At 53.3% G+C, this 22693-nt stretch overlaps 8 protein-coding genes and 1 non-coding gene across 9 annotated transcripts; 7 read left to right on the top strand and 2 right to left on the bottom strand.

Moving 5' to 3' along the window:
* Window positions 1-1084: 1084 nt before the first annotated feature.
* Window positions 1085-2923, bottom strand: NCU04577 (hypothetical protein). The gene has a single exon (XM_953185.3). The coding sequence runs from the start codon at window positions 2829-2831 to the stop codon at window positions 1500-1502; it is 1332 nt and encodes a 443-aa protein (XP_958278.2). The 5' UTR covers window positions 2832-2923; the 3' UTR covers window positions 1085-1499.
* A 162-nt stretch (window positions 2924-3085) lies between these two features.
* On the top strand, window positions 3086-4494 carry NCU04578 (ATP-dependent Clp protease proteolytic subunit 1). The gene is made up of 4 exons (XM_953186.3): window positions 3086-3353; window positions 3412-3430; window positions 3491-3516; window positions 3574-4494. Exons 1-4 carry the CDS (start codon window positions 3204-3206, stop codon window positions 4153-4155), a joined length of 777 nt encoding a protein of 258 aa, XP_958279.2. The 5' UTR covers window positions 3086-3203; the 3' UTR covers window positions 4156-4494.
* Window positions 4495-4784: 290 nt separating this feature from the next.
* NCU04579 (dihydroxy-acid dehydratase) lies at window positions 4785-7068 on the top strand. Its single transcript, XM_953187.3, has 2 exons — window positions 4785-5017; window positions 5116-7068. The coding sequence occupies exons 1-2, from the start codon at window positions 4953-4955 to the stop codon at window positions 6839-6841; spliced, it is 1791 nt and encodes a 596-aa protein (XP_958280.1). The 5' UTR covers window positions 4785-4952; the 3' UTR covers window positions 6842-7068.
* A 146-nt stretch (window positions 7069-7214) lies between these two features.
* On the top strand, window positions 7215-7330 carry NCU15620. Its single transcript, XR_897935.1, has one exon. It is a non-coding gene; the product is annotated as a 5S ribosomal RNA (ribosomal RNA).
* A 276-nt stretch (window positions 7331-7606) lies between these two features.
* Window positions 7607-9329, top strand: NCU04580 (vacuolar protein sorting protein Vps66). The gene is made up of 2 exons (XM_953188.2): window positions 7607-7950; window positions 8029-9329. Exons 1-2 carry the CDS (start codon window positions 7920-7922, stop codon window positions 8991-8993), a joined length of 996 nt encoding a protein of 331 aa, XP_958281.1. The 5' UTR covers window positions 7607-7919; the 3' UTR covers window positions 8994-9329.
* A 561-nt stretch (window positions 9330-9890) lies between these two features.
* NCU04581 (kinesin) lies at window positions 9891-14094 on the top strand. The gene is made up of 7 exons (XM_953189.2): window positions 9891-10103; window positions 10212-10377; window positions 10502-10647; window positions 10862-11147; window positions 11667-11792; window positions 11843-13518; window positions 13610-14094. The coding sequence occupies exons 1-7, from the start codon at window positions 10068-10070 to the stop codon at window positions 13679-13681; spliced, it is 2508 nt and encodes an 835-aa protein (XP_958282.2). The 5' UTR covers window positions 9891-10067; the 3' UTR covers window positions 13682-14094.
* Window positions 14095-15289: 1195 nt separating this feature from the next.
* NCU04583 (acetyltransferase) lies at window positions 15290-16935 on the top strand. The gene is made up of 2 exons (XM_953191.3): window positions 15290-15719; window positions 15791-16935. Exon 2 carries the CDS (start codon window positions 15966-15968, stop codon window positions 16716-16718), a length of 753 nt encoding a protein of 250 aa, XP_958284.1. The 5' UTR covers window positions 15290-15719; window positions 15791-15965; the 3' UTR covers window positions 16719-16935.
* Window positions 16738-18243, bottom strand: NCU04584 (hypothetical protein). The gene is made up of 3 exons (XM_953192.2): window positions 17816-18243; window positions 17645-17749; window positions 16738-17586 (listed from the first exon to the last, which is right to left on the bottom strand). The coding sequence occupies exons 1-3, from the start codon at window positions 17954-17956 to the stop codon at window positions 17314-17316; spliced, it is 519 nt and encodes a 172-aa protein (XP_958285.1). The 5' UTR covers window positions 17957-18243; the 3' UTR covers window positions 16738-17313.
* A 402-nt stretch (window positions 18244-18645) lies between these two features.
* NCU04585 (PX domain-containing protein) lies at window positions 18646-22639 on the top strand. The gene has a single exon (XM_953193.2). The coding sequence runs from the start codon at window positions 18998-19000 to the stop codon at window positions 22265-22267; it is 3270 nt and encodes a 1089-aa protein (XP_958286.1). The 5' UTR covers window positions 18646-18997; the 3' UTR covers window positions 22268-22639.
* The last annotated feature ends 54 nt before the right edge of the window (window positions 22640-22693 follow it).

The raw sequence follows: 22693 nt of genomic DNA, 5'->3' as shown, positions 1-22693 counted from the left end.
TACACCCTCCTTCGTTGACGTTACAGCCGTGAACCAACATTGGGGTGAGTGGGCTCGGATAACAGAGCCTCATCACATCCACCCCGCTTTATCGGGTGATCATCTGCGGGTTCTTCTGAACCCAGCCTACCTCAGTTCTCACAGCTGACATGAGGCATTGAAATACCGTGGAATATGCATGGCGATCCTAGATTACATGTCAAAGCGAAGCCACTTCTTTATTGGTCTTTGGTCTGATTGCTCTAAGCGAATCAACGACATTCCGACAGTTGATGCATTGGTTTACATGGGATATATACGCAAGGCATAGACACGGCTCCACGATTTCCATCCACACCCAAGTTCGATCCTTCCGCGCGGATTGGACGATTTTCACACCGTTCGTGCAACTACGAGATCATAGCCTCGTCTTGCGAAATTGATAACATGCGATTTGGGGGTCCAGATCGCCCCAGATCGCCATCTTTTGACACATCAACAATGGAAATCTGCTTGTGATGATAGAAGGACAACAAATCAAGACACCAAATTAGATCTAGATATATATCTCACTTCGAGATCTACACTGGAATCTCCGCTTAAGAACGAAGCTGAACACACAAAGCATGACTTACAAGACCAACATAAGAAGAAAAAAACCATTGGGTCTCCAATGTGGCTTGATATTTCGTCATACCGCGCACAACAAACGAAATATTAACACTTTGATGAGACCCTACCCGAATTTAGCTCCAGCAGCTATCATGTTCAACGACAAAACCCAAGCCGACGTTCACCATTGTCGTACAAGGCTCTGGAGGAGAACACAATGATCCTAGAGAGGTATGTACCGCTCCAATACATTTCCTTCGATCGTCAGGGGTTAAACACTTCCTATTGGCTCTCTCCCCCCCCCCCCCCCCCCCCCCCCCCCCCCCCCCAAAAAAAAAAAAAAAAAAAAAAAAAAAAACGAGGGGAAAAACGAAGGAAAAAAACGAGGGGGAAGAAAAAGGGAGGGTTGCGATTTTCGAGCTCCATGCAATCAGTAAGCGCTAGAGGACGAGAAGAGGTGGTCTAGCTCGATGACGTGAGAAAAAGTGTCTGCCACGCCAACTGAGCAGGACCGGGCTTGTTGTGAGCCGAATTAATGGGATCTTATGAACTTCCTAGAGGTGTAATTGCCTAACTCCCTACCAACTAGACAGGTGAGAGGAGCAAACAAGACATTGAAGGTGCGGTAGGCTTTTTCCATCTGTCCGTCCATTGCATCATTGACTCAGGGGGTGTTATTGCTGTGGGGTTGTGAGAAACACTTGTTGAACAATTAAGAACCTGGTGAATGTTGACTTAGATGGCGTTGGGTGAAGTTGGAAGTCCCTAGGGATGAAAACAAAGTTGGTGAAGATGGCGAGCAAACAAATTCGAAGTGGCTTGGCCACTCACACACCGCTCGTCTCCCGTAATCCAGCGATGAGGCATTTCAGGTGAGTACTTCGTGTCCCTCGGGCCTTTGTATGCCATTAGACTCTTCGAACCCCTCCCCAACCATTAACGGGTTTACCTCCTCCTCCAGGCCCCTTCATGTCCCTTGCTGGAGCTTTCATAGCATTACGCTGTCCCTGGCCACCAGGCACCTGCTTCTTCACATCCTTCGTTTCAGCAGCTTTCGTAACCTCAACCTCCTCATGACGAGGCAGCTCCCCCTTCGCCATATACCCTTCCAGCTTCCACAACTTCATCTGTAGCTCCGTCGTTGCCTCCCTCCCTACCGCATACAACTGGGCCTGTCTCCAAAATCCCGTCTCCTCATCCATCAACCTCTTCAACTCCTCCTCCCCAAGTAGCACCGTAGCATCATAAACTGGTAGTTTAGTACTATACCGCTCTCCCTTGATCTCCAAAGTCGACACCCTCATCGGGGGCTTCATAACCTTTCCACTTGTCGTTCCCGGCGCTCCACCAACATAAACCAACGCACCTCTCAACTTCCTCTCCCTCGCCTCTTCATAACCACCCCTCAAAGGGGTCAGATACTTCCTCCTCAAACTCCCCGTCACCTTGCCCGTCAGATACAACAACTCATCCACGATCCTCCGCCGCATCATCTTGAGTACCAACGCATCCATATCCTCCCTCCAAACCGCCTTGTTCAACACCTCCGTCAGCCCCGTCTTATTCGTTGCGTTCCGCCTCAACAGCTTCCGATTCCTCCCAAAATACGGACTGCCCTTTATCGTAAACTCGTGCAACAGCGTCTGATTACTTAGTGTATACCCCGACGGTCCCAAAGCCTGGTCTTTTTGCTTTGCCGAACCAGCAGCAGCAGCGCCGTGGGCCGAAAGATCAGCAGGCACAAACCACGGCTCGTCTGTCTCGGGGTGGCGGAGGAGATTGAATTTCTGGAGAAAAGGTTTGGGAAGTAAGACGTCGGTGGCGGTGCAGGCGCGAAGCGGGGCGGCGAGAGCCAAGGCGAAGGGGTTCGATTCGAGTAGTTGTGAAAATTTGGAGACGCGTTGGCCTGGAGGGCGAGAGGTGGGTTTGCGCTCTTTCCACCGGTTGCGAGAGGAGTGGTAGGTTGGGTCCATGATGGGACTGAGGGGGAGGGTGAGGCCGGTTTTGGTGTGGACGGATTTGGTGGTGGGGTCGATTTGGTAAGGGCGGGAGGAGTAGAAGTCGTCAGGGTCGAGGTCGAAGTCTTCAGAATAGTCGTCTTTTCGTGAGGAGGATGGTGATCGTGGTGAGTTATTGGTATCGTCATGTGATGGTGATGAGCGGAGGAGGGAGGTTTGGTGGAATGAGCGCCGGGCCATGGAAGGCACTGTGGCGCAACATTTTCGTATTGTTGACTTCATTCTTGACCGTCTGATTCTCCCATACGCCTCGAAGAGAGAGAAATGGGTGAAGTATAAGCGGGAATCGCTGATAACCTTGTGCTAGAAAAGTGATGGAGAGTTCAAGATGTTAATGGACTCCAATGAAAGTCCGTGCTCTCTGTTGTTAGTGCACCCCTGCAAGTGAGCGCTAAGGAGCTAGGACGCCCCACATCCGCTGCAACCAAGGGGAGCTCCAGACCCAGTTCGTCACTTGCCTGCCTGGAGCTCTGAACATTGACTCCGGACTGTTATCGCAAGCCATTGAAGGTCTCGTCTCTTTACCCAGCCTGCCAATATTTCCAAAACAACGACAGATAATTCACGTTTTAGTTTATCCAGATCCGAAGGATTATGAACTCCCCACGAGCGGCAATGCGCATTCTGCGACGGGTTGGCGCGCCCGCGACACGCCGATGCTTCTCCCAGTTCACCGGCTCCGGTTCGGGGGCACCTTTGAGGCCCATGGGCAACATCCCCATGCCGTACATTACAGAGGTCACAGTACGCTTTGAACTCCACCGTTGACTTGTTGCCATATGGACTTTGGCTAACTCTACAGGCTGGAGGATGGCGAACATGTATGTCTTGTACTAGACCCTTCCGATCTCGAGCAGGGCGCTGACCGAATCGCAACGAAGCCGACATCTTCTCGAAACTACTACAAGTACGTCCAGGCCTCACCTTTACACACGTACTATGCGACCATGTCTGACCATCCCAGGAACGCATAGTATGCCTTAATGGCGCGATCGACGACACCACCTCAGCCGCGATAGTTGCCCAGCTCCTCTGGCTCGAATCCGATAACCCTGACAAGCCCATCACCATGTACATCAACTCTCCTGGCGGCGAAGTGAGCTCCGGTCTAGCCATCTACGATACCATGACCTACATCAAGTCGCCAGTCTCAACCGTCTGCGTTGGCGCCGCCGCCTCCATGGCCGCCGTCCTCCTCATCGGCGGCGAGCCCGGGAAGCGGTACGTGCTGCCTCACAGCACGGTCATGGTGCACCAACCGCTTGGCGGCACACGCGGCCAGGCATCCGATATCCTCATCTACGCGAACCAGATCCAGAGGATAAGAGAGCAGATCAACAAGATTGTGCAGTCGCACGTCAACAAGGCGTTTGGCTACGAGAAATACGACCTCGCGGCCATCAGCGATATGATGGAGAGAGACAAGTACCTGACGGCGGAGGAGGCGGTGGAATTGGGCGTTGTGGACCAAATTCTCGACAGGAGGGTGAAGGATGAGGCGGAGAAGAAGGCGAGGGATGGTGAGACGCCGGCGCCTCAGCCGTGAGCGCGAGTTCCCTATCGCGATACGTATTCATGGCGGACGCTACATATGTGATGCGCCTTGCCTATCAGAGCAGTACTGAACAAGATTGGCAACGGCCCGGATGTCATATCAGTGTCTACGGTCGAATACCGGCCGAAGAATGATGGAGCGAAATGGTGCATGTGCAGAGGCATGGCATTTCCGGGGGTATTAAGTACCTAGCCCAATCTTCCGGTCAGTGCCGATGACGGAAGCTTGACATTTAAGAATGTGGGGCCTGAGCCTCATAGCGCATGTGGTGGGACCTGTCTGAGTAAGAAAGTGGACGGTAAGCCAGATCCAACATGATGGTTTACTCACATCAGATGTTTCTTGAGGCCATTGAAGCCATTGCAGGTTGATATTGTCATGACCATAGAGACTCAATACCCGAATTCTCTTCCCATCTTTACTTTTCCACTTTTCTGTGGTTCATCACAAGCTATTTCCGCTGGCTCAGACACGTCACGGCAACTCGCCGAAGTGTTCAATGACAGAAGCGATCGGCCAATCACAAAGCTCGTATATCTCACCTCCCCCTGGTCGACATGGGGAGCTTGGAAGCTTTTTGCGGGGTGGACTTGGGACTTGGCGGCAAGCCCTGTGAGTCCTGGACGCCGACTTCGCCCAGGCCGCCCGGAAAAAGAATGAGTCGCCTCTGCGGCGGCTGTCCCAAATCTTCCTCTTGACCCTCCTTTTTGTTTGTGATTCTCTCCCCCCTTTGCACCCTTTCCTTCTGCCAGCGATTTCTTGCACGGCAGCTCTCCCCTCCGCACATCATGCTCGCTCCCTCCCTTCTGCGGGCTCAGGCCCCCAGAGCTCTGGCTTCTGCCCGTCTCTCCCTGTGAGTTTTCAGCCCAGTGACAGGCAACCTTGATGTCCAAGCGCAAGTGAAGCTATTCAGGAAGCGATACTGACCAAGGTCTTTCCTCTCCCCTCCAGCCGCTCCCTCTCCACCACTCCCCGCCGCTACAATGCCCAGGAGAAGCAGCTCAACAAGGTGTCGGCCAACATCACCCAGCCCAAGTCTCAGGGTGCTTCCCAGGCCATGCTCTACGCCACCGGCCTCAACGAGGACGACATGAACAAGGCCCAGGTCGGTATCTCGTCTGTCTGGTATGAGGGCAACCCTTGCAACATGCACCTTCTCGACCTCTCCGGCCTCGTCAAGGAGTCCGTTGCCAAGGCTGGCCTCGTCCCCATGCGCTTCAACACCATCGGTGTCTCGGACGGTATCTCCATGGGTACCACCGGTATGCGCTACAGCTTGCAGTCCCGTGAGATTATTGCCGACTCCATCGAGACCGTCATGAACGGCCAGTGGTACGACGCCAACATCTCCCTCCCCGGTTGCGACAAGAACATGCCCGGTGTCCTCATCGCCATGGGCCGTGTCAACCGCCCCTCCATCATGGTCTACGGTGGTACCATCAAGCCCGGCTGCAACATGAAGGGCGAGAACATCGATATCGTTTCCGCCTTCCAGGCATACGGCCAGTACATCTCCGGTGAGATCGACGAGAAGCAGCGCTTCGATATCATCCGCAACGCCTGCCCTGGTGGTGGCGCCTGCGGTGGCATGTACACTGCCAACACCATGGCCACCGCCATCGAGACCCTCGGCATGACCCTTCCCGGTTCCTCCTCCTACCCCGCCGAGTCTCCCGAGAAGAAGAACGAGTGCTTGAGCGTCGGTGAGGCCATCAAGAACCTCCTCCGCGAGGACATCCGCCCCACCGATATCCTTACTCGCCAGGCCTTCGAGAACGCCATGATCGTCGTCAACATTCTTGGCGGTTCCACCAACGCCGTCCTCCACTTGATTGCCATCGCCGACTCCGTTGGCATCAAGCTCACCATCGATGACTTCCAGGCCGTCTCCGACCGCACTCCTTTCCTTGCCGACCTCAAGCCTTCCGGCAAGTGGGTCATGGAGGACCTTAGCAAGATTGGCGGCACCCCCGCCCTTCTCAAATTCCTCCTCAAGGAGGGAATCCTCGACGGCTCCGGCATCACCTCGACCGGTAAGACCATGAAGGAGAACGTCGAGAAGTTCCCCGACTTCCCCACCGACCAGGCCATCATCCGCCCTCTGTCGAACCCCATCAAGGAAACCGGACACATTCAGATCCTCCGCGGCTCTCTCGCTCCCGGCGGTTCCGTCGGCAAGATCACCGGCAAGGAGGGTCTCCGTTTCGAGGGTAAGGCTCGCTGCTTCGACTACGAGGACGGCTTTATTGAGGCTCTCGAGCGTGGCGAGATCAAGAAGGGCGAGAAGACCGTCGTCGTCATCCGCTACGAGGGTCCCAAGGGCGGCCCTGGCATGCCCGAAATGCTCAAGCCTTCGTCCGCCATTATGGGCTACGGTCTCGGCAAGGACGTTGCCCTCATCACTGACGGCCGCTTCTCCGGTGGTTCTCACGGCTTCCTCATCGGCCACATTGTGCCTGAGGCTATGGAGGGTGGCCCCATTGGTCTCGTCCGCGATGGCGACACCATCGTCATCGACGCCGAGAAGAAGGTTCTTGACCTTGAGGTTCCTGAGGAGGAGCTCGCCAAGCGCCGCAAGGAGTGGAAGGCTCCTGAGCCCAAGGCTAAGCGTGGTACTCTCAGGAAGTACGCCCAGCTCGTCAAGGATGCTAGCTCTGGCTGCGTCACTGACGCTTAAGGGGAGTACGCCAAGTTGTGAGCAAAAGGAGGGATGGAATGAAGAAGGGGTATAGAGCGGATCATGATATCATTATAGCGGAGTTTTTTGTACATATTTTTGTAAATTCTGGCAATTTTCTTCGTGTTACTTACGGTAAAAGATTTCTTTTCTGGACAATGGGAAGTAGGCACCTGTTAATATTTGTGCAATGTTGGTCTGTGAAATACAGTGATCTGAAGCTCGATGAGGCATTCGTTTCTGTGCTCTGGCGAACTTTGTTCTGCGTGGTATCCTGAAGACGTTGGGTCTCGATCATCACACCCGTTCCGGCTGACGTCTATTGAGATAACCGCCATTATATAAGTCATTTTTCGGCCTAATTTGATCACATACGACCATACCCACTGGAAAACTCGGGATCCCGTCCGCTCTCCCATAGATAAGCCAGTGAGGGCCAGACTAGTAGTTGGGTCGGTGACGACCAGCGAATCCCTGGTGTTGTATGTTTTTTCCTTCTTTTTTTTCACGTTTTCTTTTCCTCCATCTCGTGTTCCCTATACGCGTGTTCTCGGTTTTGATATACGAGCTTTCCATGCTGAGCTGCTTTGGCGCTTTAACTCAAGGTATTAGCGAAATCGCAGATACTACTTACTATGGAATTCACATGCGCATGTTGGTCAGGTATTGTGTGGCTGGCCAAGTTGACCAATAACGCACAGACCACCTCTTCACATGTCCGCAGATCGGAGTCGCAAGGATCCCAAAGTCCCGTCGCCGACATTACTAGCTTGACCCCTTGACGTCGTTGTTGCCAGATTCCAAACTCAAGGTCTGGATTTCCTTCCAGATCAACAAACTTAAAACAGCAATTAGCCTCGCCTTTCTGAATATCACGCAAGAAGCGCGACAGCTTCTTCTTCGATCTACGAACGACGGCGAATTTCGCGTTCCAACATCGCTCAATCGACGACAATTTGTAGTGATCGCGAATTGCCCGTTCAACTTTCTTCGGGACATCACCCGTAGTTGTTGATCTACTACGAATCGCCAACATATGCATGCACATCTCGATCACACATCGAGAAAACCCTAGACAATGGAGAAATTCTCCCAATTCCGCGACCGCGGTAAGCCTTCCTCCGTCCCTCCTCCGTCCCTCTCCCATCTCCAACCCACCACTAACCGATGGTGTCTTTCTACGACAGGTTCCGGCATCTCTCCCTTTATGCCCTCCCCCGCCCCCACTCCGTCCCTCCTTTCCACCCTTTCGGGCCCCCTAATCTTCCTCCTCCGCCTCCCCTTCTTCGTCCTCTATACCATCTCCTACTTCCTCCTTCTCCCGCTCCTGCCCTCCCCGCTGCGCAAGCTTCTGCTATGGGGCTTCTTCGCCCTAACCGGCACCTGGTGGTCGGACCTGCAGCTCGACGGCGTCAAGCGCGGCTCGCTTTCTCAACAACCGCCCTCCCGAATTCCGAGGGGCGGGACGGTGATCGCGGCGAACTTTACGAGTCCATTGGACGCGGTGTACTTGGCGGCGGTGTGGGATTGTGTTTTTGTGCAGAGCTTCCCTGGAAGCAGGCAAGTGAGGAGGTTGAGTCTTTGGCAAGCTATCTCCTTGGCACTTAGCCCGCGCCAGTTGGCTGGGCCACCGGCGGGTGATAGCGAGAAGTTGACGACGATCGCTCAGCTGCTCAAAGATTACCCGACTAGAGCGATTGCTGTCTTTCCGGAGTGCGCTACCACCAACGGCAAGGGCATCTTGCCGCTTTCGCCGTCGCTGCTTACCGTTCCGAGCTCGACGCAGATCTTCCCGCTCAGCTTGCGGTATACCCCCGTTGACGACACCACCCCGGTTCCTGGGGGAGTGAAGGTGTGGTTGAGCTTTCTGTGGAAGTTGCTGGCTAGGCCGACGCACTGTATCAGGATTCGCATTGGCGAGGGGCTGGTTAATACCGTAGGGGCTAGCAATGGTGTTTCACATGGGGAGAGCTCGGGGGTGGATGTCCGCGAAAGGCAAGAGGGAGGGGATGGAGAGTTGACGGCCGAGGAGCAGAGGCTTTTGGATAAGGTGGCGGAGACGTTGGCGAGGTTGGGTAGGGCGAAGAGAGTTGGGTTGACTGTGGAGGACAAGAAGAACTTTGTGAAGGCTTGGGAGAAGAGGAGGAGGTAGATGGTGTGGGATGGAGGAAAAGGGATTGAGGTATATATGAGGGGTTTGGGAGAACGGTTAATGAGGTTAATGAGGATGATTTGGTTTCACTCGTCAGGGATAGAAATCTCTCTGACGTGTAGTTGGACATTGAATCGCGCGTAGGAGCTGTCATCTTTTAACTGCGCACAGGATACTCCAGCATTCATGACTGATATAACACACCAGATCACAGTGACGGTAGAATAGGAGAAGTACTAAGATGCGTTGCCCTGAAGTAGGCAGATGTTGGCGAGATTATATGGTCATCGTTCAAGACTCTCGACCAGTGAGGGAACATCTCAAAACGTCCAAAGCGTTGTTTGGCTTGCCCGCTGAACCAACATGTAAAGAACCACTGCATGCTGGCCCAAGAAAGGAATATGGGCCTACAAAGTGCTTTGTTTTTCGGGGTACGCGATGGATGCATGAGCGAGATAGGCGAGCTTTACCTGAGTCTGGACATCGTGGTGTCCAAAACCATTGTCTTCGAAACATGAGAGTATCGGCTTGTAACATTTCCCGTCCTAATAACCTATGTGAAGCAGGATTAGAACCAATCAGAGTATTGAAACAGAATCGGACACTTGTCGAAGATTCTGTGATAAAAGGTTGTGGCTGTTTAGTGCAAGAAACATTGCAAGGTCGGGACAATGAAGACCGAAAGGAGAGCAGATGTCTTGGCGCTGCAGAGAATGGTCTAGCGCAAGGAACAAGCAGGTACGTACCGTCCCGTGGCCTAAGATGGCACCTGCACACTGTGGGCCCCGCTCGCCCGCTTGGTCGAGGTCGAACGATTGGACATAGCGCTGGGAGAAATGGTTGCCGTGGTGAAGTAAACAAAGCGATGCAGGGCCAGGACCGGGCCCAACTCGCAAGTGGAAGTCCCACTCAACCGCCGCTTGTACGCCAATCGACGCTCTGGAGCCGGCACGCCGTCGCTGAAGGCGCATGACTAGGTACTGAACGACTTTCACAACGGCGCCATCACTATCCTCGACATCTGGGGCGTTGCTGCTCGGCTCGTGTGTGCTGGTGAACAACATCATCCCTCGCATGCGCACGCTCGCCATGGAGAGCTCCGAGAACAGGGTACGTATCACAGCTGTCTAAAACACTTCGTTGTGTCTTGATTGTTCCATCATTTCCCTACTGCGATAAGATGGAGAAGCAGGGCAGCCCGCTTATCGAAAATTGTAGAACGCCCTTAACCCAGCCTCGACCAAGTTGCGACTTCCAACCACCTACGCCGCCACGGCCACCGCGACTGCTCCCACCGGCCTCAAAGAGATCTCCGACTCCCAGAGCAACGCGCGAGCGCAAATGTCGTCCATACCCACGAAGCGCGCCGCAAACGACAGCGGTGGTAAGACATCCCCTCCACCTGCTTCGTCTTGTTTACCAGCTAGATCAAACACCCACCACATACATCATGGCTTTGTCCATGCCATTGTCCATGGCCTCGATGGCTAACACGCCATGTTCTTCAGTCGCCCCGCCTGATGCGAAACGAAAAACCCTCGCCGAGAGGGCCGGCGAGCCTATCCAGCCAAAGTCCCATTTACCAGCGCCAACGCCCACCAGCGCCTTTCTCACAGGCACCATATCCGGCGCATCAATCGTTCAGTTGGCTAATGTAGGTCCAACCTCCGCCCATCAGCACCATACATTCTGAGTCTTGTTTGCCATCTTCAAATTGATTTTACGACAAGCCCGGCCACCTTCCACAACACAAATCCCATACTGTCGCGTGACACACCGTTTCCCGGTGCTTTCGAAGGATGGCCACTGTGGGATCAATTATGCGCGTCGATATGGCTTAGGTCAGTTCTGACTTGATGTCTCTCTAGGCCCGAAATGCGAACAAAACGACGGCAACGGCGCTCCCGCGCGCAAGCTCGGCGACTGGTCATCGGCCAACTTACTCCTCGACAAACCCATCCAGCTTCACAAAGAGTTTGGGTCCTTCAAGCCGACCACCTGTAACAGGATTACGACAACCCAGCTTCAACCAGCCCACAAATCGATCGCGATCCATTTCCAAGCCACGACCAGCAACATCGATGAGCGGCCATGGACCTTCGAGAGACGTTAGCGTAGCGCCTTCACAGCCGGCGCCTACCCAGCCGCCTAATGGTACGGAATTTCTATCTTCTATACCCGTCCCCGGACCCAAAGTCAAGCCTAAGAAGACACGGGGATCTCCTTCACCACGATACTCAACGTCGGGTAAAGAGCAAGAGAAGGAAAGGGCTGTTTCGGGTCTGAGCAGGCGCCTGCAGGACTTGTCGATCTGTGATGAGAAGGAGAACATCCCCAGCGGGAGTCAAGTGACGCCTCGAAAGACTTCGCAGCCCGCCTCCCAAGCGTCTTAGTCGGATGCTAAGGCGGAGCCTGCTAGAAGACCCAGACGAAGAACCGAAGGAGCCGTACCCGCACGACGCAAGTCCTCTCTCCAACAGTCGACAACGGCGTACCCGGAGACCCCTAAAGCAAAGTCAAGATTGGAAGACCCCCGTGCGGCTATGGAGCGTTTCGAGGTCATTCTCAACTCTGCCGTCGTCTCCGCTCACAGAACTGCCTCGACCCGAAAATCCGTTTCACCTGTCAAGCTTTCTTTTCTCACCAAGGATTCTAATAACACCGCATTCACAGGCATTGACGTCGACGAGCGGCTCAACGAGGTTGATGCGGAATGGAAGGTGATGAAGGAGGCTTTCAGCATATCTTTGCAAGACAAGAAGGCCATGGAAACGGCCGTTCAGATGGCAAAGAATCAAGGTACGTGGCAGCAAGTATACAAACACGCCAGGCTGACTGACACCTACTAGTGGACACACTTGAGGCGGAACGACAAAAACTGAACGAGAGAAACGAACTGCTGCAGAAGGAGATGGATGCGTTGCGACAACAGTTCCAACAACTGACCCTCACACTGGAAAGACAGAAGATGGACCATGAATATCAACTTCAGAACAAGTCAAGAGAGCATGAACATGAAGTCCAAGAATTACAGAGAAAGTTGAAACAGGAAAGCGAACGACTGCAACGAATCAACCGCGAGGAAAAGGACGCTTTTGAGAGGCAATGTCGGGCAGATCTGGAGGGTGAAAAGGCAAAGGCGGCAAAGGAGGTCCAAGACTTGCGGCTGAAGCTTGGGGCAGAACAGCAGGATATCAACAAATCGCTCTTGGAGAAAGAACGAGAACTACGGCAACTGCAATCTCAACTGGACGATCTGCGGTCAGAACTGAGCCAAGAGCAAAAAAACAAAAGGGCGTTGCAGGAACAGATCAATGAGATGGCGACAACAAATGGGAAACTGGAAGCCCGGAACCAAGGACTTCGGGCGCAGATTGACTTCCTTGAATCTGATAGCAAGCAACAGTCGGATTCGTTTGCACAGATGGAGGCACGGCTTCGGGAGGCCCTGGAAATCGCGGAGAACGCCAAACAGAAGCTCATCAAGGAGGAGACGGAGAGGCGGATATTGTTCAACAAGTACCAGGAGCTCAAAGGCAATATCCGGGTCATGTGCAGAGTCCGTCCTGCACTCGGCAAATCCGAAGGCAGCGAGGCCAAGATTATGTTCCCCGACGCCAAAACGTCGTCCGCACAGATTGAAGTGACCGGGCTCGAGGAAAAGAGTAGCTTTGGAAACATCAACCGCAAGGTGCTCCCCTTCGAATTCGACCGAGTCTTTGCTCCGTCAGTCCACAACGAGGAAATCTTCGACGAGATCTCTCAGCTGGTACAGAGCGCTTTGGACGGCTACAACGTGTGTATCTTTTGCTACGGCCAAACCGGTTCTGGCAAGACGTACACTATGTCGTCTCCAGATGGCATGATCCCGCGAGCCACCCACATGATATACGATACCATAACGAAACTTAGGGAGAAGTCGTGGACGTACACCATGGAGGGTAGTTTCGTCGAGGTATACAACGAAGAGTTGAACGACCTGCTCGACGGCAGCAGCAACAACAGCAAGAAGAAACTCGAGATCCGCCACGACGATGTCCGCAAGCAGACAACGGTACTCAACTGCAAGACCGTTGCCCTTGACTCGGCCGACAAGGTGGAGATGATGCTCAAGCAGGCGCAAAACAACCGCAGCGTGGCCGCCACCAAAGCCAACGAGCGGTCCTCGCGCTCCCACTCCGTCTTCATCCTCAAGCTTGTGGGCGAGAACTCGGTCACGAATGAGCGGTGCGAGGGTACGCTGAACTTGGTCGACCTGGCGGGTTCTGAGCGGCTGAAGCACTCGCAGGCCGAAGGGGAGAGAATGAGGGAGACGCAGAGCATCAACAAGAGCTTGGCGTGCTTGGGAGATGTTATTGAGGCGCTGGGCAGAGGGTCGTCACACGTGCCGTACAGGAACTCAAAGTTGACGCATCTGCTGCAGTACTCGCTGGGAGGCAACTCGAAGACGTTGATGTTCGTTATGGTGAGCCCGTTGGAGGCGCACTTAAAGGAGACGATTACCAGCTTGAGGTTTGCTACCAAGGTAAGTCATTGCGGCCCGTTCCCGGGGGGGAATGTGTGGCACAGCTGTGTGTGTCGCACGACATGGTGCTAACGTGATGGTGATACTGCAGGTACATAATACCCATATTGGAACGGCAAAATCTACAAAGAAGGCTATCAAGGATCGATCGAGCGAGTCTTGATTCGATGATCTTGGTTGAGTCTTTAGCGCCTGTACTTTTTTTTCCTCTAGATTTCTGTACATTCTTTGCCGTTCTCCATTCGTCTCTCTAAGTCTGTATCTTTTGGGTTGGTCATTTACCGGGCTTGCTTGAAAAAGCTTGCCTCGGAAGGAGTGATCAGATGTCTGTACATTCTTCATCTTTTTCTAGAGACGACATTGGTCTCTTGAAGTGTGTATCTTTTGGGTTGGTCATTTACCGGGTCTGCTTAAAGAACTTGCCTCGGCTGGAGAAAAGGAGTGACTTCAGTTAGGAGGGAGGGATAGGTGGGATGGATGGATGGCCGGGTCTGTTCTTACTATATGATACCAAGGGAATAAATCGTGTGTTGCACCCTACATGTAGGCACTCGCAATGCTAAGGTAACCTCGTGGCGGCACTAAAAATGATCGGAGTTCCCTCCGGTCTAACGCACAATGGTAACGACGGTGGTGTTTTAGTAACTCGATCCCCAAGACAGCGGCGAAGAGCTCATTACCGCAACCGGTACATAGCTTCTCGCCATTGAGCTGCAAGGTTTCGGAGCTCCTCCGATTGAGAGTCTAGACTAGATGAGCTTTTATTATTTCGCTAGCCATGACGTACCGGGCTGGTTGACACATAGTAACGACTGAACGTGGCTCGTACACTACAAAAGCCCCGTTCAATGATACCGGCCTGGCGTTCCATAAGGGGTTAAGCTCCGGACGCCGAATGGTAGGTAGTTGAAGTGTGACGGCAGTGGCCGATCTGGAAGCGGCTCGCCGCCGGCGTGACCACAAACTGTGCACAGGAAGTCATCCCCGTCAGTCAGTGGCCAATTACAGCGTCAGCCTTCTAAATCCAGGGGCAGTAGTGGGAGATGCGGGCACTACCTATCTTAAATGGAACGATGGGACGCTGCTCTAGACTAGCCTCTCCAGACGGCGATGACTCCTCGGGTAGTTCTCCCTGAGTGTCAAGTTGTCATCCTGGATGCAGCTGAAGAACTGACAGATCGTCATCGTCAAGGTCTACCTAATCGACGGTGACTGAAACAATGCCTATCTGTGCTAATTACGCACCCATTGTTCTTGCTATCACAAGCCAGTATTTCGAAATCGCCAGCAAGCCACAGCCACCCCCTCATCCACGAACAAAGGGATTGAAGCATCACTCACATCCTGGGATTCATTTCAACGCTGGACATTTCCCAATCGCGGTGGCTCGCTTCGCTAAACATTTCCAACTTTGTGTATTCCCATATACAATTTACTTCTTCCGTCTCTGCTAAAATGGAATTTCCCGTTCACCTACACTATTAAGGTACCCTGAAAGACATCTGATGCCTCTAGCGAACACCCGCCTCTTTCTAGGGCAAGTATCAAACCCATGACGAAGCTCATGATAGTACCTAGCTATGCGTAGAGGTAGTGTGAAATATCAAAGTGTAGCCTAAAATCAACCAACTAAACAAGACAGAAAACAGGCAAGAACCGCAGTGTAGCATTGTTCTTTATCGCCTCCACTATAACACAATACTAGAGGTAAGCTTTCAAACTTTTTGAGTCAAGAGGTAGCAAGGGTAGCCTAGTCGCAACCCGCCCTCTCAAGCTTTTATACTACATATTCCGTACGACTCACACCAATTCCCACGCAAAATCGGTTCGGCGATTGTGACTCTTCCCCCATTTCGTGTGGGAGGAGGTCTTGGCATCAAGCCGTGGATCTCGGTGGATGAGCCCAGAAGGGGGTGGTAAGCGACGGTATAGCTAGCCACGAACATGGAGGTATGCCTCGGCGATGGATGAGAAAAGCGGACGGGGAGAGGGAAGAGGGGAGACGGTGTTGCTGACTCACTCCCAAGTCACGATCCCAAGATATATAAAAAGAGGAAGAGAAGATCATGTCCCAGGAGCTTGGTTGGTCTACCATCAAGATTCGGCACCCAGAGTCCAAGTTGTTGTCCTTGAACTTGGCGAAATCTGACATTACGTACATATCTTACCTTCCTAGTTGAGAAAAGAGCTAAGAAGTTGATGTAAGACGGGATACAACACAACACAACACACACACGACTACCAGATAACACCGATATTGACTCTACTCTAGTCTTTACCTCGGTTCATCATCCAACATATCAACCTCCAACTCATCACCTTTTCTTCTGGGTCGGGTCATTTCATTTTCCTTGATCAACATCACCATCTCGACGTTCAACCCAACTCCATCCAGCTTGAACCTATCACCCCCTACCTCCAAAAAGAACCAAAACCATCTACCAAAAATGTCCACCACCCACTACTCCCCCACCCTCACCAACGCCTGGCGTTCCCCTCGCCTCATCTACCGCGCCATTGAAGACAACCCCATCGACAGGCACACCCTCTGGACCTTCTTCGACGCCGACCCCACCTCCATCGCCATGGCCTCCCTGCGGCCTCTCAACCCCCAACCCCTCGCCTATGTGCAGCGTCTCTACGAACACGCCCACACGCTGCACATCCGCGTCTTCATCTGCCTCCCGCCCTCCGACGCCGACATTGCCCAGTGGGAATCCCTCATCCAAGAAAAGGCCGCAGCATCGGGGTTGACAGCCACGTTGGATCTCGAGAAGTTGAAGGGAGAATTCCCGCGCCCCGGGCCGACGCCGATTGGGGTGGTGACGCTCATGCCGCCTATGGGGACCGAGGAACTGCATCATCGGAATGCCATGATTGGCGTGGGGATCGGGGCGGAGTGGCGGGGCAAAGGGTATGGAGGGGAGGCGGTGGATTGGGTTCTGGATTATGGGTTTGGGAGGTTGGGGTTGCATCGGATTTGGCTGGCGGCGTTTGCGTATAATGAGAGGGCGTGTAGGCTGTATAGGCAGTTGGGGTTCGTGGAGGAGGGGAGGGAGAGGGAGGCGGTGCTGTATGAGAGGAAGTGGTGGGATATGCTGAGGTTTAGCATGTTGGAGGGGGAGTGGGAGGTTTTGAGGGCGAAGCAGAAGGAGGCGGCGAAGGGGGAGAAAGAGGGGGATGGCGAGATGGAGGAGTGATGCGTAATAGAGGGATGGAGTCGTGAGCTGTGGAAATTAAGAGGTATGAGCAAGGTAATGGCAATATGATACAAGAAGCGCGTTGATTTGTTTCATGGAATATGAACTTTTCTTTTCTTAATGGCTTTTGTTACCTGACAGAGCCCTCCTGGGGATACGTCTGGTGTGTGTGTCGTGAGACATTCTCAAGAACCGATGAAACCTTTGATATAAGCCGACAACGCCGTTTCCCCAAGTACTTCCCTCATAAGCCTAACACGTCGTAGAAGTCATACTCAGACCGACCATATTGGCAGCTTGCCCCATGGTCCCAGTCCACAACAATCCAGAACCAAACGCCCCGCCCGATTTCTCCAAACAAGCTAAATTGCCAGTGAAACGCTACCCCGAAACAAAGCAAAGATCATACGCCATTGACGAGACAAAATATCACCCAAGATGCCTGGCCACCTGGAAAACCGTAGAGAAGGGGGGGTATCTGCATTGCGCCCGCACAAGAGAGAGGTTCGATTGGCCGGTGACGGATGTTCCTGTTGCCCCAGCATTACCATTTTTGCGACGCCCAAAGATGTTTGGCTTGGCGGACCGATCTGCTCTACTCGTCGTCGTCCTCGTCCTCAGCAGCTTCCTCTTCGTCGCTGGTAACGTCAATGTTGGACTTGCGGGGCTTCTTCTTCTCCTTCTTGATGCTTTCCTTGTTGGACTCCAGCGCCTTGACCTTGGGCGTCTCGATGGGGGCGTCGGTCTGCTCGGCCACCTGGGCAAAACCTGGGTCCTCAATGGCGTGACCTTGGGCACGAAGGTCGGCGTTCAGCTGGGGAATTACTTTGAGGAGATTCTGATACTGGGCAAGTGAGAGGGAGATGCCCTGGGATGTGTGTTAGTCGACTGGTAAGTATGAGAGATGAGTGATGGGAATAACTCACCTTCTTGCCTGGCATCAGCTTGCCACCAGCATCGTAGTATTCCCGAATATTGACCAGGGTAGTATTCCTGAACACCGAAGAACTAATTCGGCGGTTGTTTCCAAGCTGTTCAAGATGTCATGTCAGCTTGAGCTCATGTACAGTATCAGGGTTATTACTGGGTGGACGAACCTCCCAGAAGGTGTTGCCATCCTGGTCGGATCCCTTGGTAAGCTCCTGGGGCTGAGCCTTTCCCGTGTTGCCCTTGGACTTCTTGGTGTACTGAGGCTCAGCATCGCTGGTGTCCTCGGCTTGTCTTCTCTTGGGAGGCATCTTGTGTTGATGGTCGAGACGCTGTAAGCTAAGCTCGTTGTTGATGAGTTCCTTGAATGAGTGAGATGGAAAAGAGCGGAGCAATGGGTTCACACTATTTGAGTGAGATATTTGTGAAGGGTAAAATGAGCGACCAGCGACTTGGGAAAACACAAGACGAAGAGTCAACGCGCCAGCAAACACAGTGAGTGACGTCGATGGGGTCTCCCTTCTCTTGATCTCGACGCGACTGCACGTGAATGAAAGAGAAGCTTCAGGTCGTAGAGGGATCAGTGACTGGACTGTTGTAATTGTTAGTGTATTTGTTAGTGCAAGTTACCTAGACTACAACCTCTAGCGGATGTCGCTGTCGCCAGTCTTTGGCGCTTGGCAGTCAGCCCTGTAATTGTGCACTGTTTGCACTGTGCAGAATCTGGACCCAAAAGGGGGGGTGGGTGGGACGGACAGGGGTCTGCATTTTCTGGGCAGCTGTCAAAAAGCACCTCACAGGGGCACCACTAACCAAAAAAAAAAAAAAAAAAAAAAAAACCTAGGTAAAGAACACCCCGGGCGACCAAAAGGCTCATTACGGGGCCTGGGGGGCGGGGAAAAACAGGCCCATTGAACCTGGAATCCGGGGCAGATCCTCCTGAAAATGTTACCACAGGTGCCTGGGACACCACCGAGACGAACGATGCTCGCTCGCACCAGACTTCTCGAAACACAACATGATTGACGTCTCATTTCCCAGTTTCTATTTTCTGACGATTGTCCCACGGACCTTGCCCCGTCTTTGACCACGATCATCTGCTTCGCCGCGCGACCAGCAGTCCTTCTTATTTTCCATAAAACATAGGTCTCTCTTTAAACGAGCGACTGCCTGCTTACTACATAGCTCCACGACTACTTCCATCTGTTGTTCCCTCCCGTTGTTTCCCCCGCCTTTGCGACCGTGCCCGCCCATGAAACAACTGACGACAACGATTCCATGATCCTTCCAAAACACTTATTCATCTGCCCTCGCGACGGATTTCAACGTACTATAACAACCGAACGATATTAATGACCGACCAAGATGCGCCTATTCCGGGCGCCATACCCGATGATGCTATGAGCTCCCCCACCACTAAAGACCCCGTTACCGCCGATCCCGTTCTGCAAGCGAAAGCAGACAACGACTACTTCGATGACGAGATGAAAGGCGGTGGAGGATTCTCTTCGGCCGCCTCGGGTACAACATCCACAACCACCGACAAGGAGGAGGACCTCGCAACAACAGCTTTCCGCTTTCTGGCTACCGCAACCCCCGAGACTCTTGGCGGAGTGGCTGTCGGCCTCGGCGCAGTTACATACTTCGTACTAGGTCCTCTCGGACTTGTCCTGATAGGAGCATTCGGTGGTATCGTTGGCTACATACAATGGGAGCAGCACAACACCGAAGTAGCTCGGGCCCTCAAGGGAGAAAAGGGCGTGGACCTTGTTGCGAGGTTACTGGAGACCAAGACCAAGGCCGAGGTCACCCAGAGTGAACAAGACGCCGACAAGCAAGAAGCCGCATTGGCCCTCCGCCTTGAAGACTTCCAGCCCGAAACCCGTGAAGCCATCAATGAGATCATTGACGCCGTGATCAGCGGCTATGTCAAGTGGTGGTACTCCCCGCTGGTGCCCTCGGACAAGTTCTTCCCTCTGGCCTGCAAGAGGACCTTGACCTCTTTCATCCTCGCCATTTCCAACCACCTGAAGAGGACACGGCCAGCGGACGCCTTTCTGGATTTCCTGACAAATTCGTCGTCCATTGTCATTGTCTTCCTCTCCGAGCTCACCAAGGCCTTTGCCGAATTTCCCGCGGACGTTCAGGTCTCGGCCGCCGATGCCCTGTACACTTATCTTGGGTCCAACCCCGACTCGAACCTTGCGCAACTGCTCAACGAGAGGCAGCAGGCCGGCAAGTTTAGAATGGTTGCTGAAGACCTGCTTGCCTTTTTGGATAAACCCACCTACGAATGTGATCCTGTCAGGGTGTTTTTGAGGGAGATCCTGGCTGGGGTTGTCCTTGAAATGACGCTTCAGAACTGCTGCAAACCGGAATGGATCAACTCGTGGATCGTCTATTTGCTAGAGGAGGGCGAACCCGACTTCAGCCAAGCTATTGACGAGGGCATGCAGACTGGTCCTGCTGCCGCTGATGCTACCTTTGCTGATTTCGACGGGAACGTGGGCAACATTGGTCTCACCAGGGGAAACAAGAACTCTTTTGAGACGGAAAAAGTGCGCCGGAAGTCATCCATCGCCATGTCCCACAAAAAGAAACTGAGCAAAGCTGATGAAGAGGTGGAACTCATGGAAGAGATGAAGAAGCTCAACCAGATGATTGCCGAACAAGAGTCAAAGCGCGACAAGGAGGCCAAAGATATCATGGCCAAGTCAGGGTCAGTTCCTTTACAGCAAACAGTTGTTGCGGAAGAGCCGGATCAGTTTGGCGAGGCCATCAAGCGCAGCTCTGAAGAGCACCAACTTGCCGTGCAACCGATCGCTGCCCGTACCGAGCCCGAGTCAAAGGGCTCAACGTCAAGCAATGTATCTAGCGGCACCTCCAACGCCATCAAAACACCTCTATCGCCATTATCTGGAAAGAGCTCGCCGGCGCCCGGGGGGGTACAGTCCCAAGCCGAGGTACCCTCTCGGTTTACCAGCTTTGACCAAATCGTCCCTCCTGCGCGGGCAGAGACACCGATCGAAGAGGAACGGCCCAAGCCACCGCCTTTGACATTGCACAACGCCAACATTACTATTCTGGACGAGCCAGGTGACCGAAATCTCGGCTCGAAGCCTGCATGGGATTATCTCGTACAGATAGAACCCGCCACCTCGATCTACCCAGGATGGATGATTGTGCGTAAATACCCCGACTTTGAGCGGCTTCACGAGATTCTGCGCCGTATTGCTGCCATCTCTGGTGCGACCGAGTTCAACACCAAACACAAAACATTGCCGCAGTGGAAGGGCGCTACCAGAAATTCGCTCCGGGATGGGCTGGAGCGCTATGTAAAAGACGCCTGCTCTTATAAGCCGCTGGCGGAGAGCGAGGGCATGAAGAAGTTCCTTGAGAGGGATACGGCCAACATGCCCGTTCGACCAAAGTCCGGATTTGAGGCGTTTGAGAAGATTGGAAAGGGTGTCTTTGACGTCATGACCAGTGCTCCTCTCGAAGGCTCCAAGGCCCTGGTGGACGGTTTTACCGGTGTTCTAGGGACTATTGGTCTTGGACACAAGAAGAATGCAGCTTCATCTGCTAGTGGAACTTCGGCGTCTGGCGCACCACAGTCTGCTCTCCAAGACGTGACCGCGGCTAGTCGTCTCTCCATGTCGACGATCCCTAGACCAGACAGTAGTGCATCGCTGAATCGGATCCGTGAAAGCATTGACAGCCAACGGTCTTCCATCATCTCCACGCAACCCAGCAAGGTCGACCCTATGGACCGCCGGACTAGCTGTGACTACCGCACCGAGGTAGAGTCAGCACGCTACGGAAGGACGTCTGCGCGCGACAGCCGCGAACAAAGCCGTGCCTCTAGCCGAGCGCCGCCTTCCCTTCGTTCTCCATCATCACTCAGTCTCACGCTCGAATCTCTCAGACTCCCTCCTCCGCCCGACATTATGCCAGACAACTACCAGAACTCTCCCGTCAGTCCCTCACCAAGCTCCCGCGTTCACGACTACTCACCCCAACACGCCCGCTCCTTAACTATGCCCTCCCTTTCCGGATCTCATTCCAGGAGCCAAAGCCGTAGTCCCGGACCCGGCGCTGCCCCTCTTCAAGGCTTCAAATCCTACCCCAAACTCTCGGAGGAAGAAACCCGCGTGGCGGTGGAGCTCCTCTTCGCAGTCATCAACGAGCTCTATACTCTCTCCTCGGCCTGGAACTTTCGTCGAACGCTTCTCGCGGCTGCCAAGTCGTTCCTCCTTCGTCCTGGTAACCCCTCGCTCTCCTCGATCCAGTCACTCATCCAGTCGTCTGTCTTGGATGCGAACACCTCGGACGACGGGCTCGCAGCACACTTACGCAAACTCAGGGAGAACGCGCTCCCCACCGAAGAGGAGCGGGCGCAATGGCCTGGTGAGATGAGCGATGAGGAGAAGGAAAAGTTGAGGGTTAAGGCGAGGAAGTTGTTGATTGAGAGTGGAGTTCCCGCTGCTCTGTCGGGAGTCATGGGACAGTCAGCTACCGGGGAGGCGTTGGGACGGTTGTTCGACTGTTTGCAGATCGAGGAGGTTGCGAGGGGTTTGATGTTTGGAGTGTTGTTGCAGGCGGTAAGGACGGTTACGCATTGAGTGCGGTCACTGAATATGATGGAGATGAAAAGACATTGATGATGAGATCTTAATGACACATAATAGATGGGATAGGGCAAACGGATGGGATGACTTAGATGGTTCGGCAACATGCCGGGAAACGACACGAGACGAAAGGTGAAGGAACATCCATCCTATCTCCCAACATGATGGAGGGGAGATTTTCCTACCATAATCACGAAATCTTCTTGGTTAGGGCTAATGATGACGAATATTGATATTGTAATTAGGTCCGCGGTTGTTGGTTGATGTACAGTAGTATTAGATAGTATTAATAATGACAGAAAGCGTGAACAACAGGGACGACTTTCTTCGAGCCGTTCTCAAGTGAGTACATTTGCGCTTACTGGGGCTCCTTTATCGACAGCCGTCTTTCGTGATCATCTCGAATACCTTTGAAGATTC

This window comes from Neurospora crassa, linkage group V (assembly GCF_000182925.2).
Source record: "Neurospora crassa OR74A linkage group V, whole genome shotgun sequence".
NCBI classification, from domain to species: domain Eukaryota; kingdom Fungi; phylum Ascomycota; class Sordariomycetes; order Sordariales; family Sordariaceae; genus Neurospora; species Neurospora crassa.
This window is presented reverse-complemented; position numbering and strand designations above follow the sequence as displayed.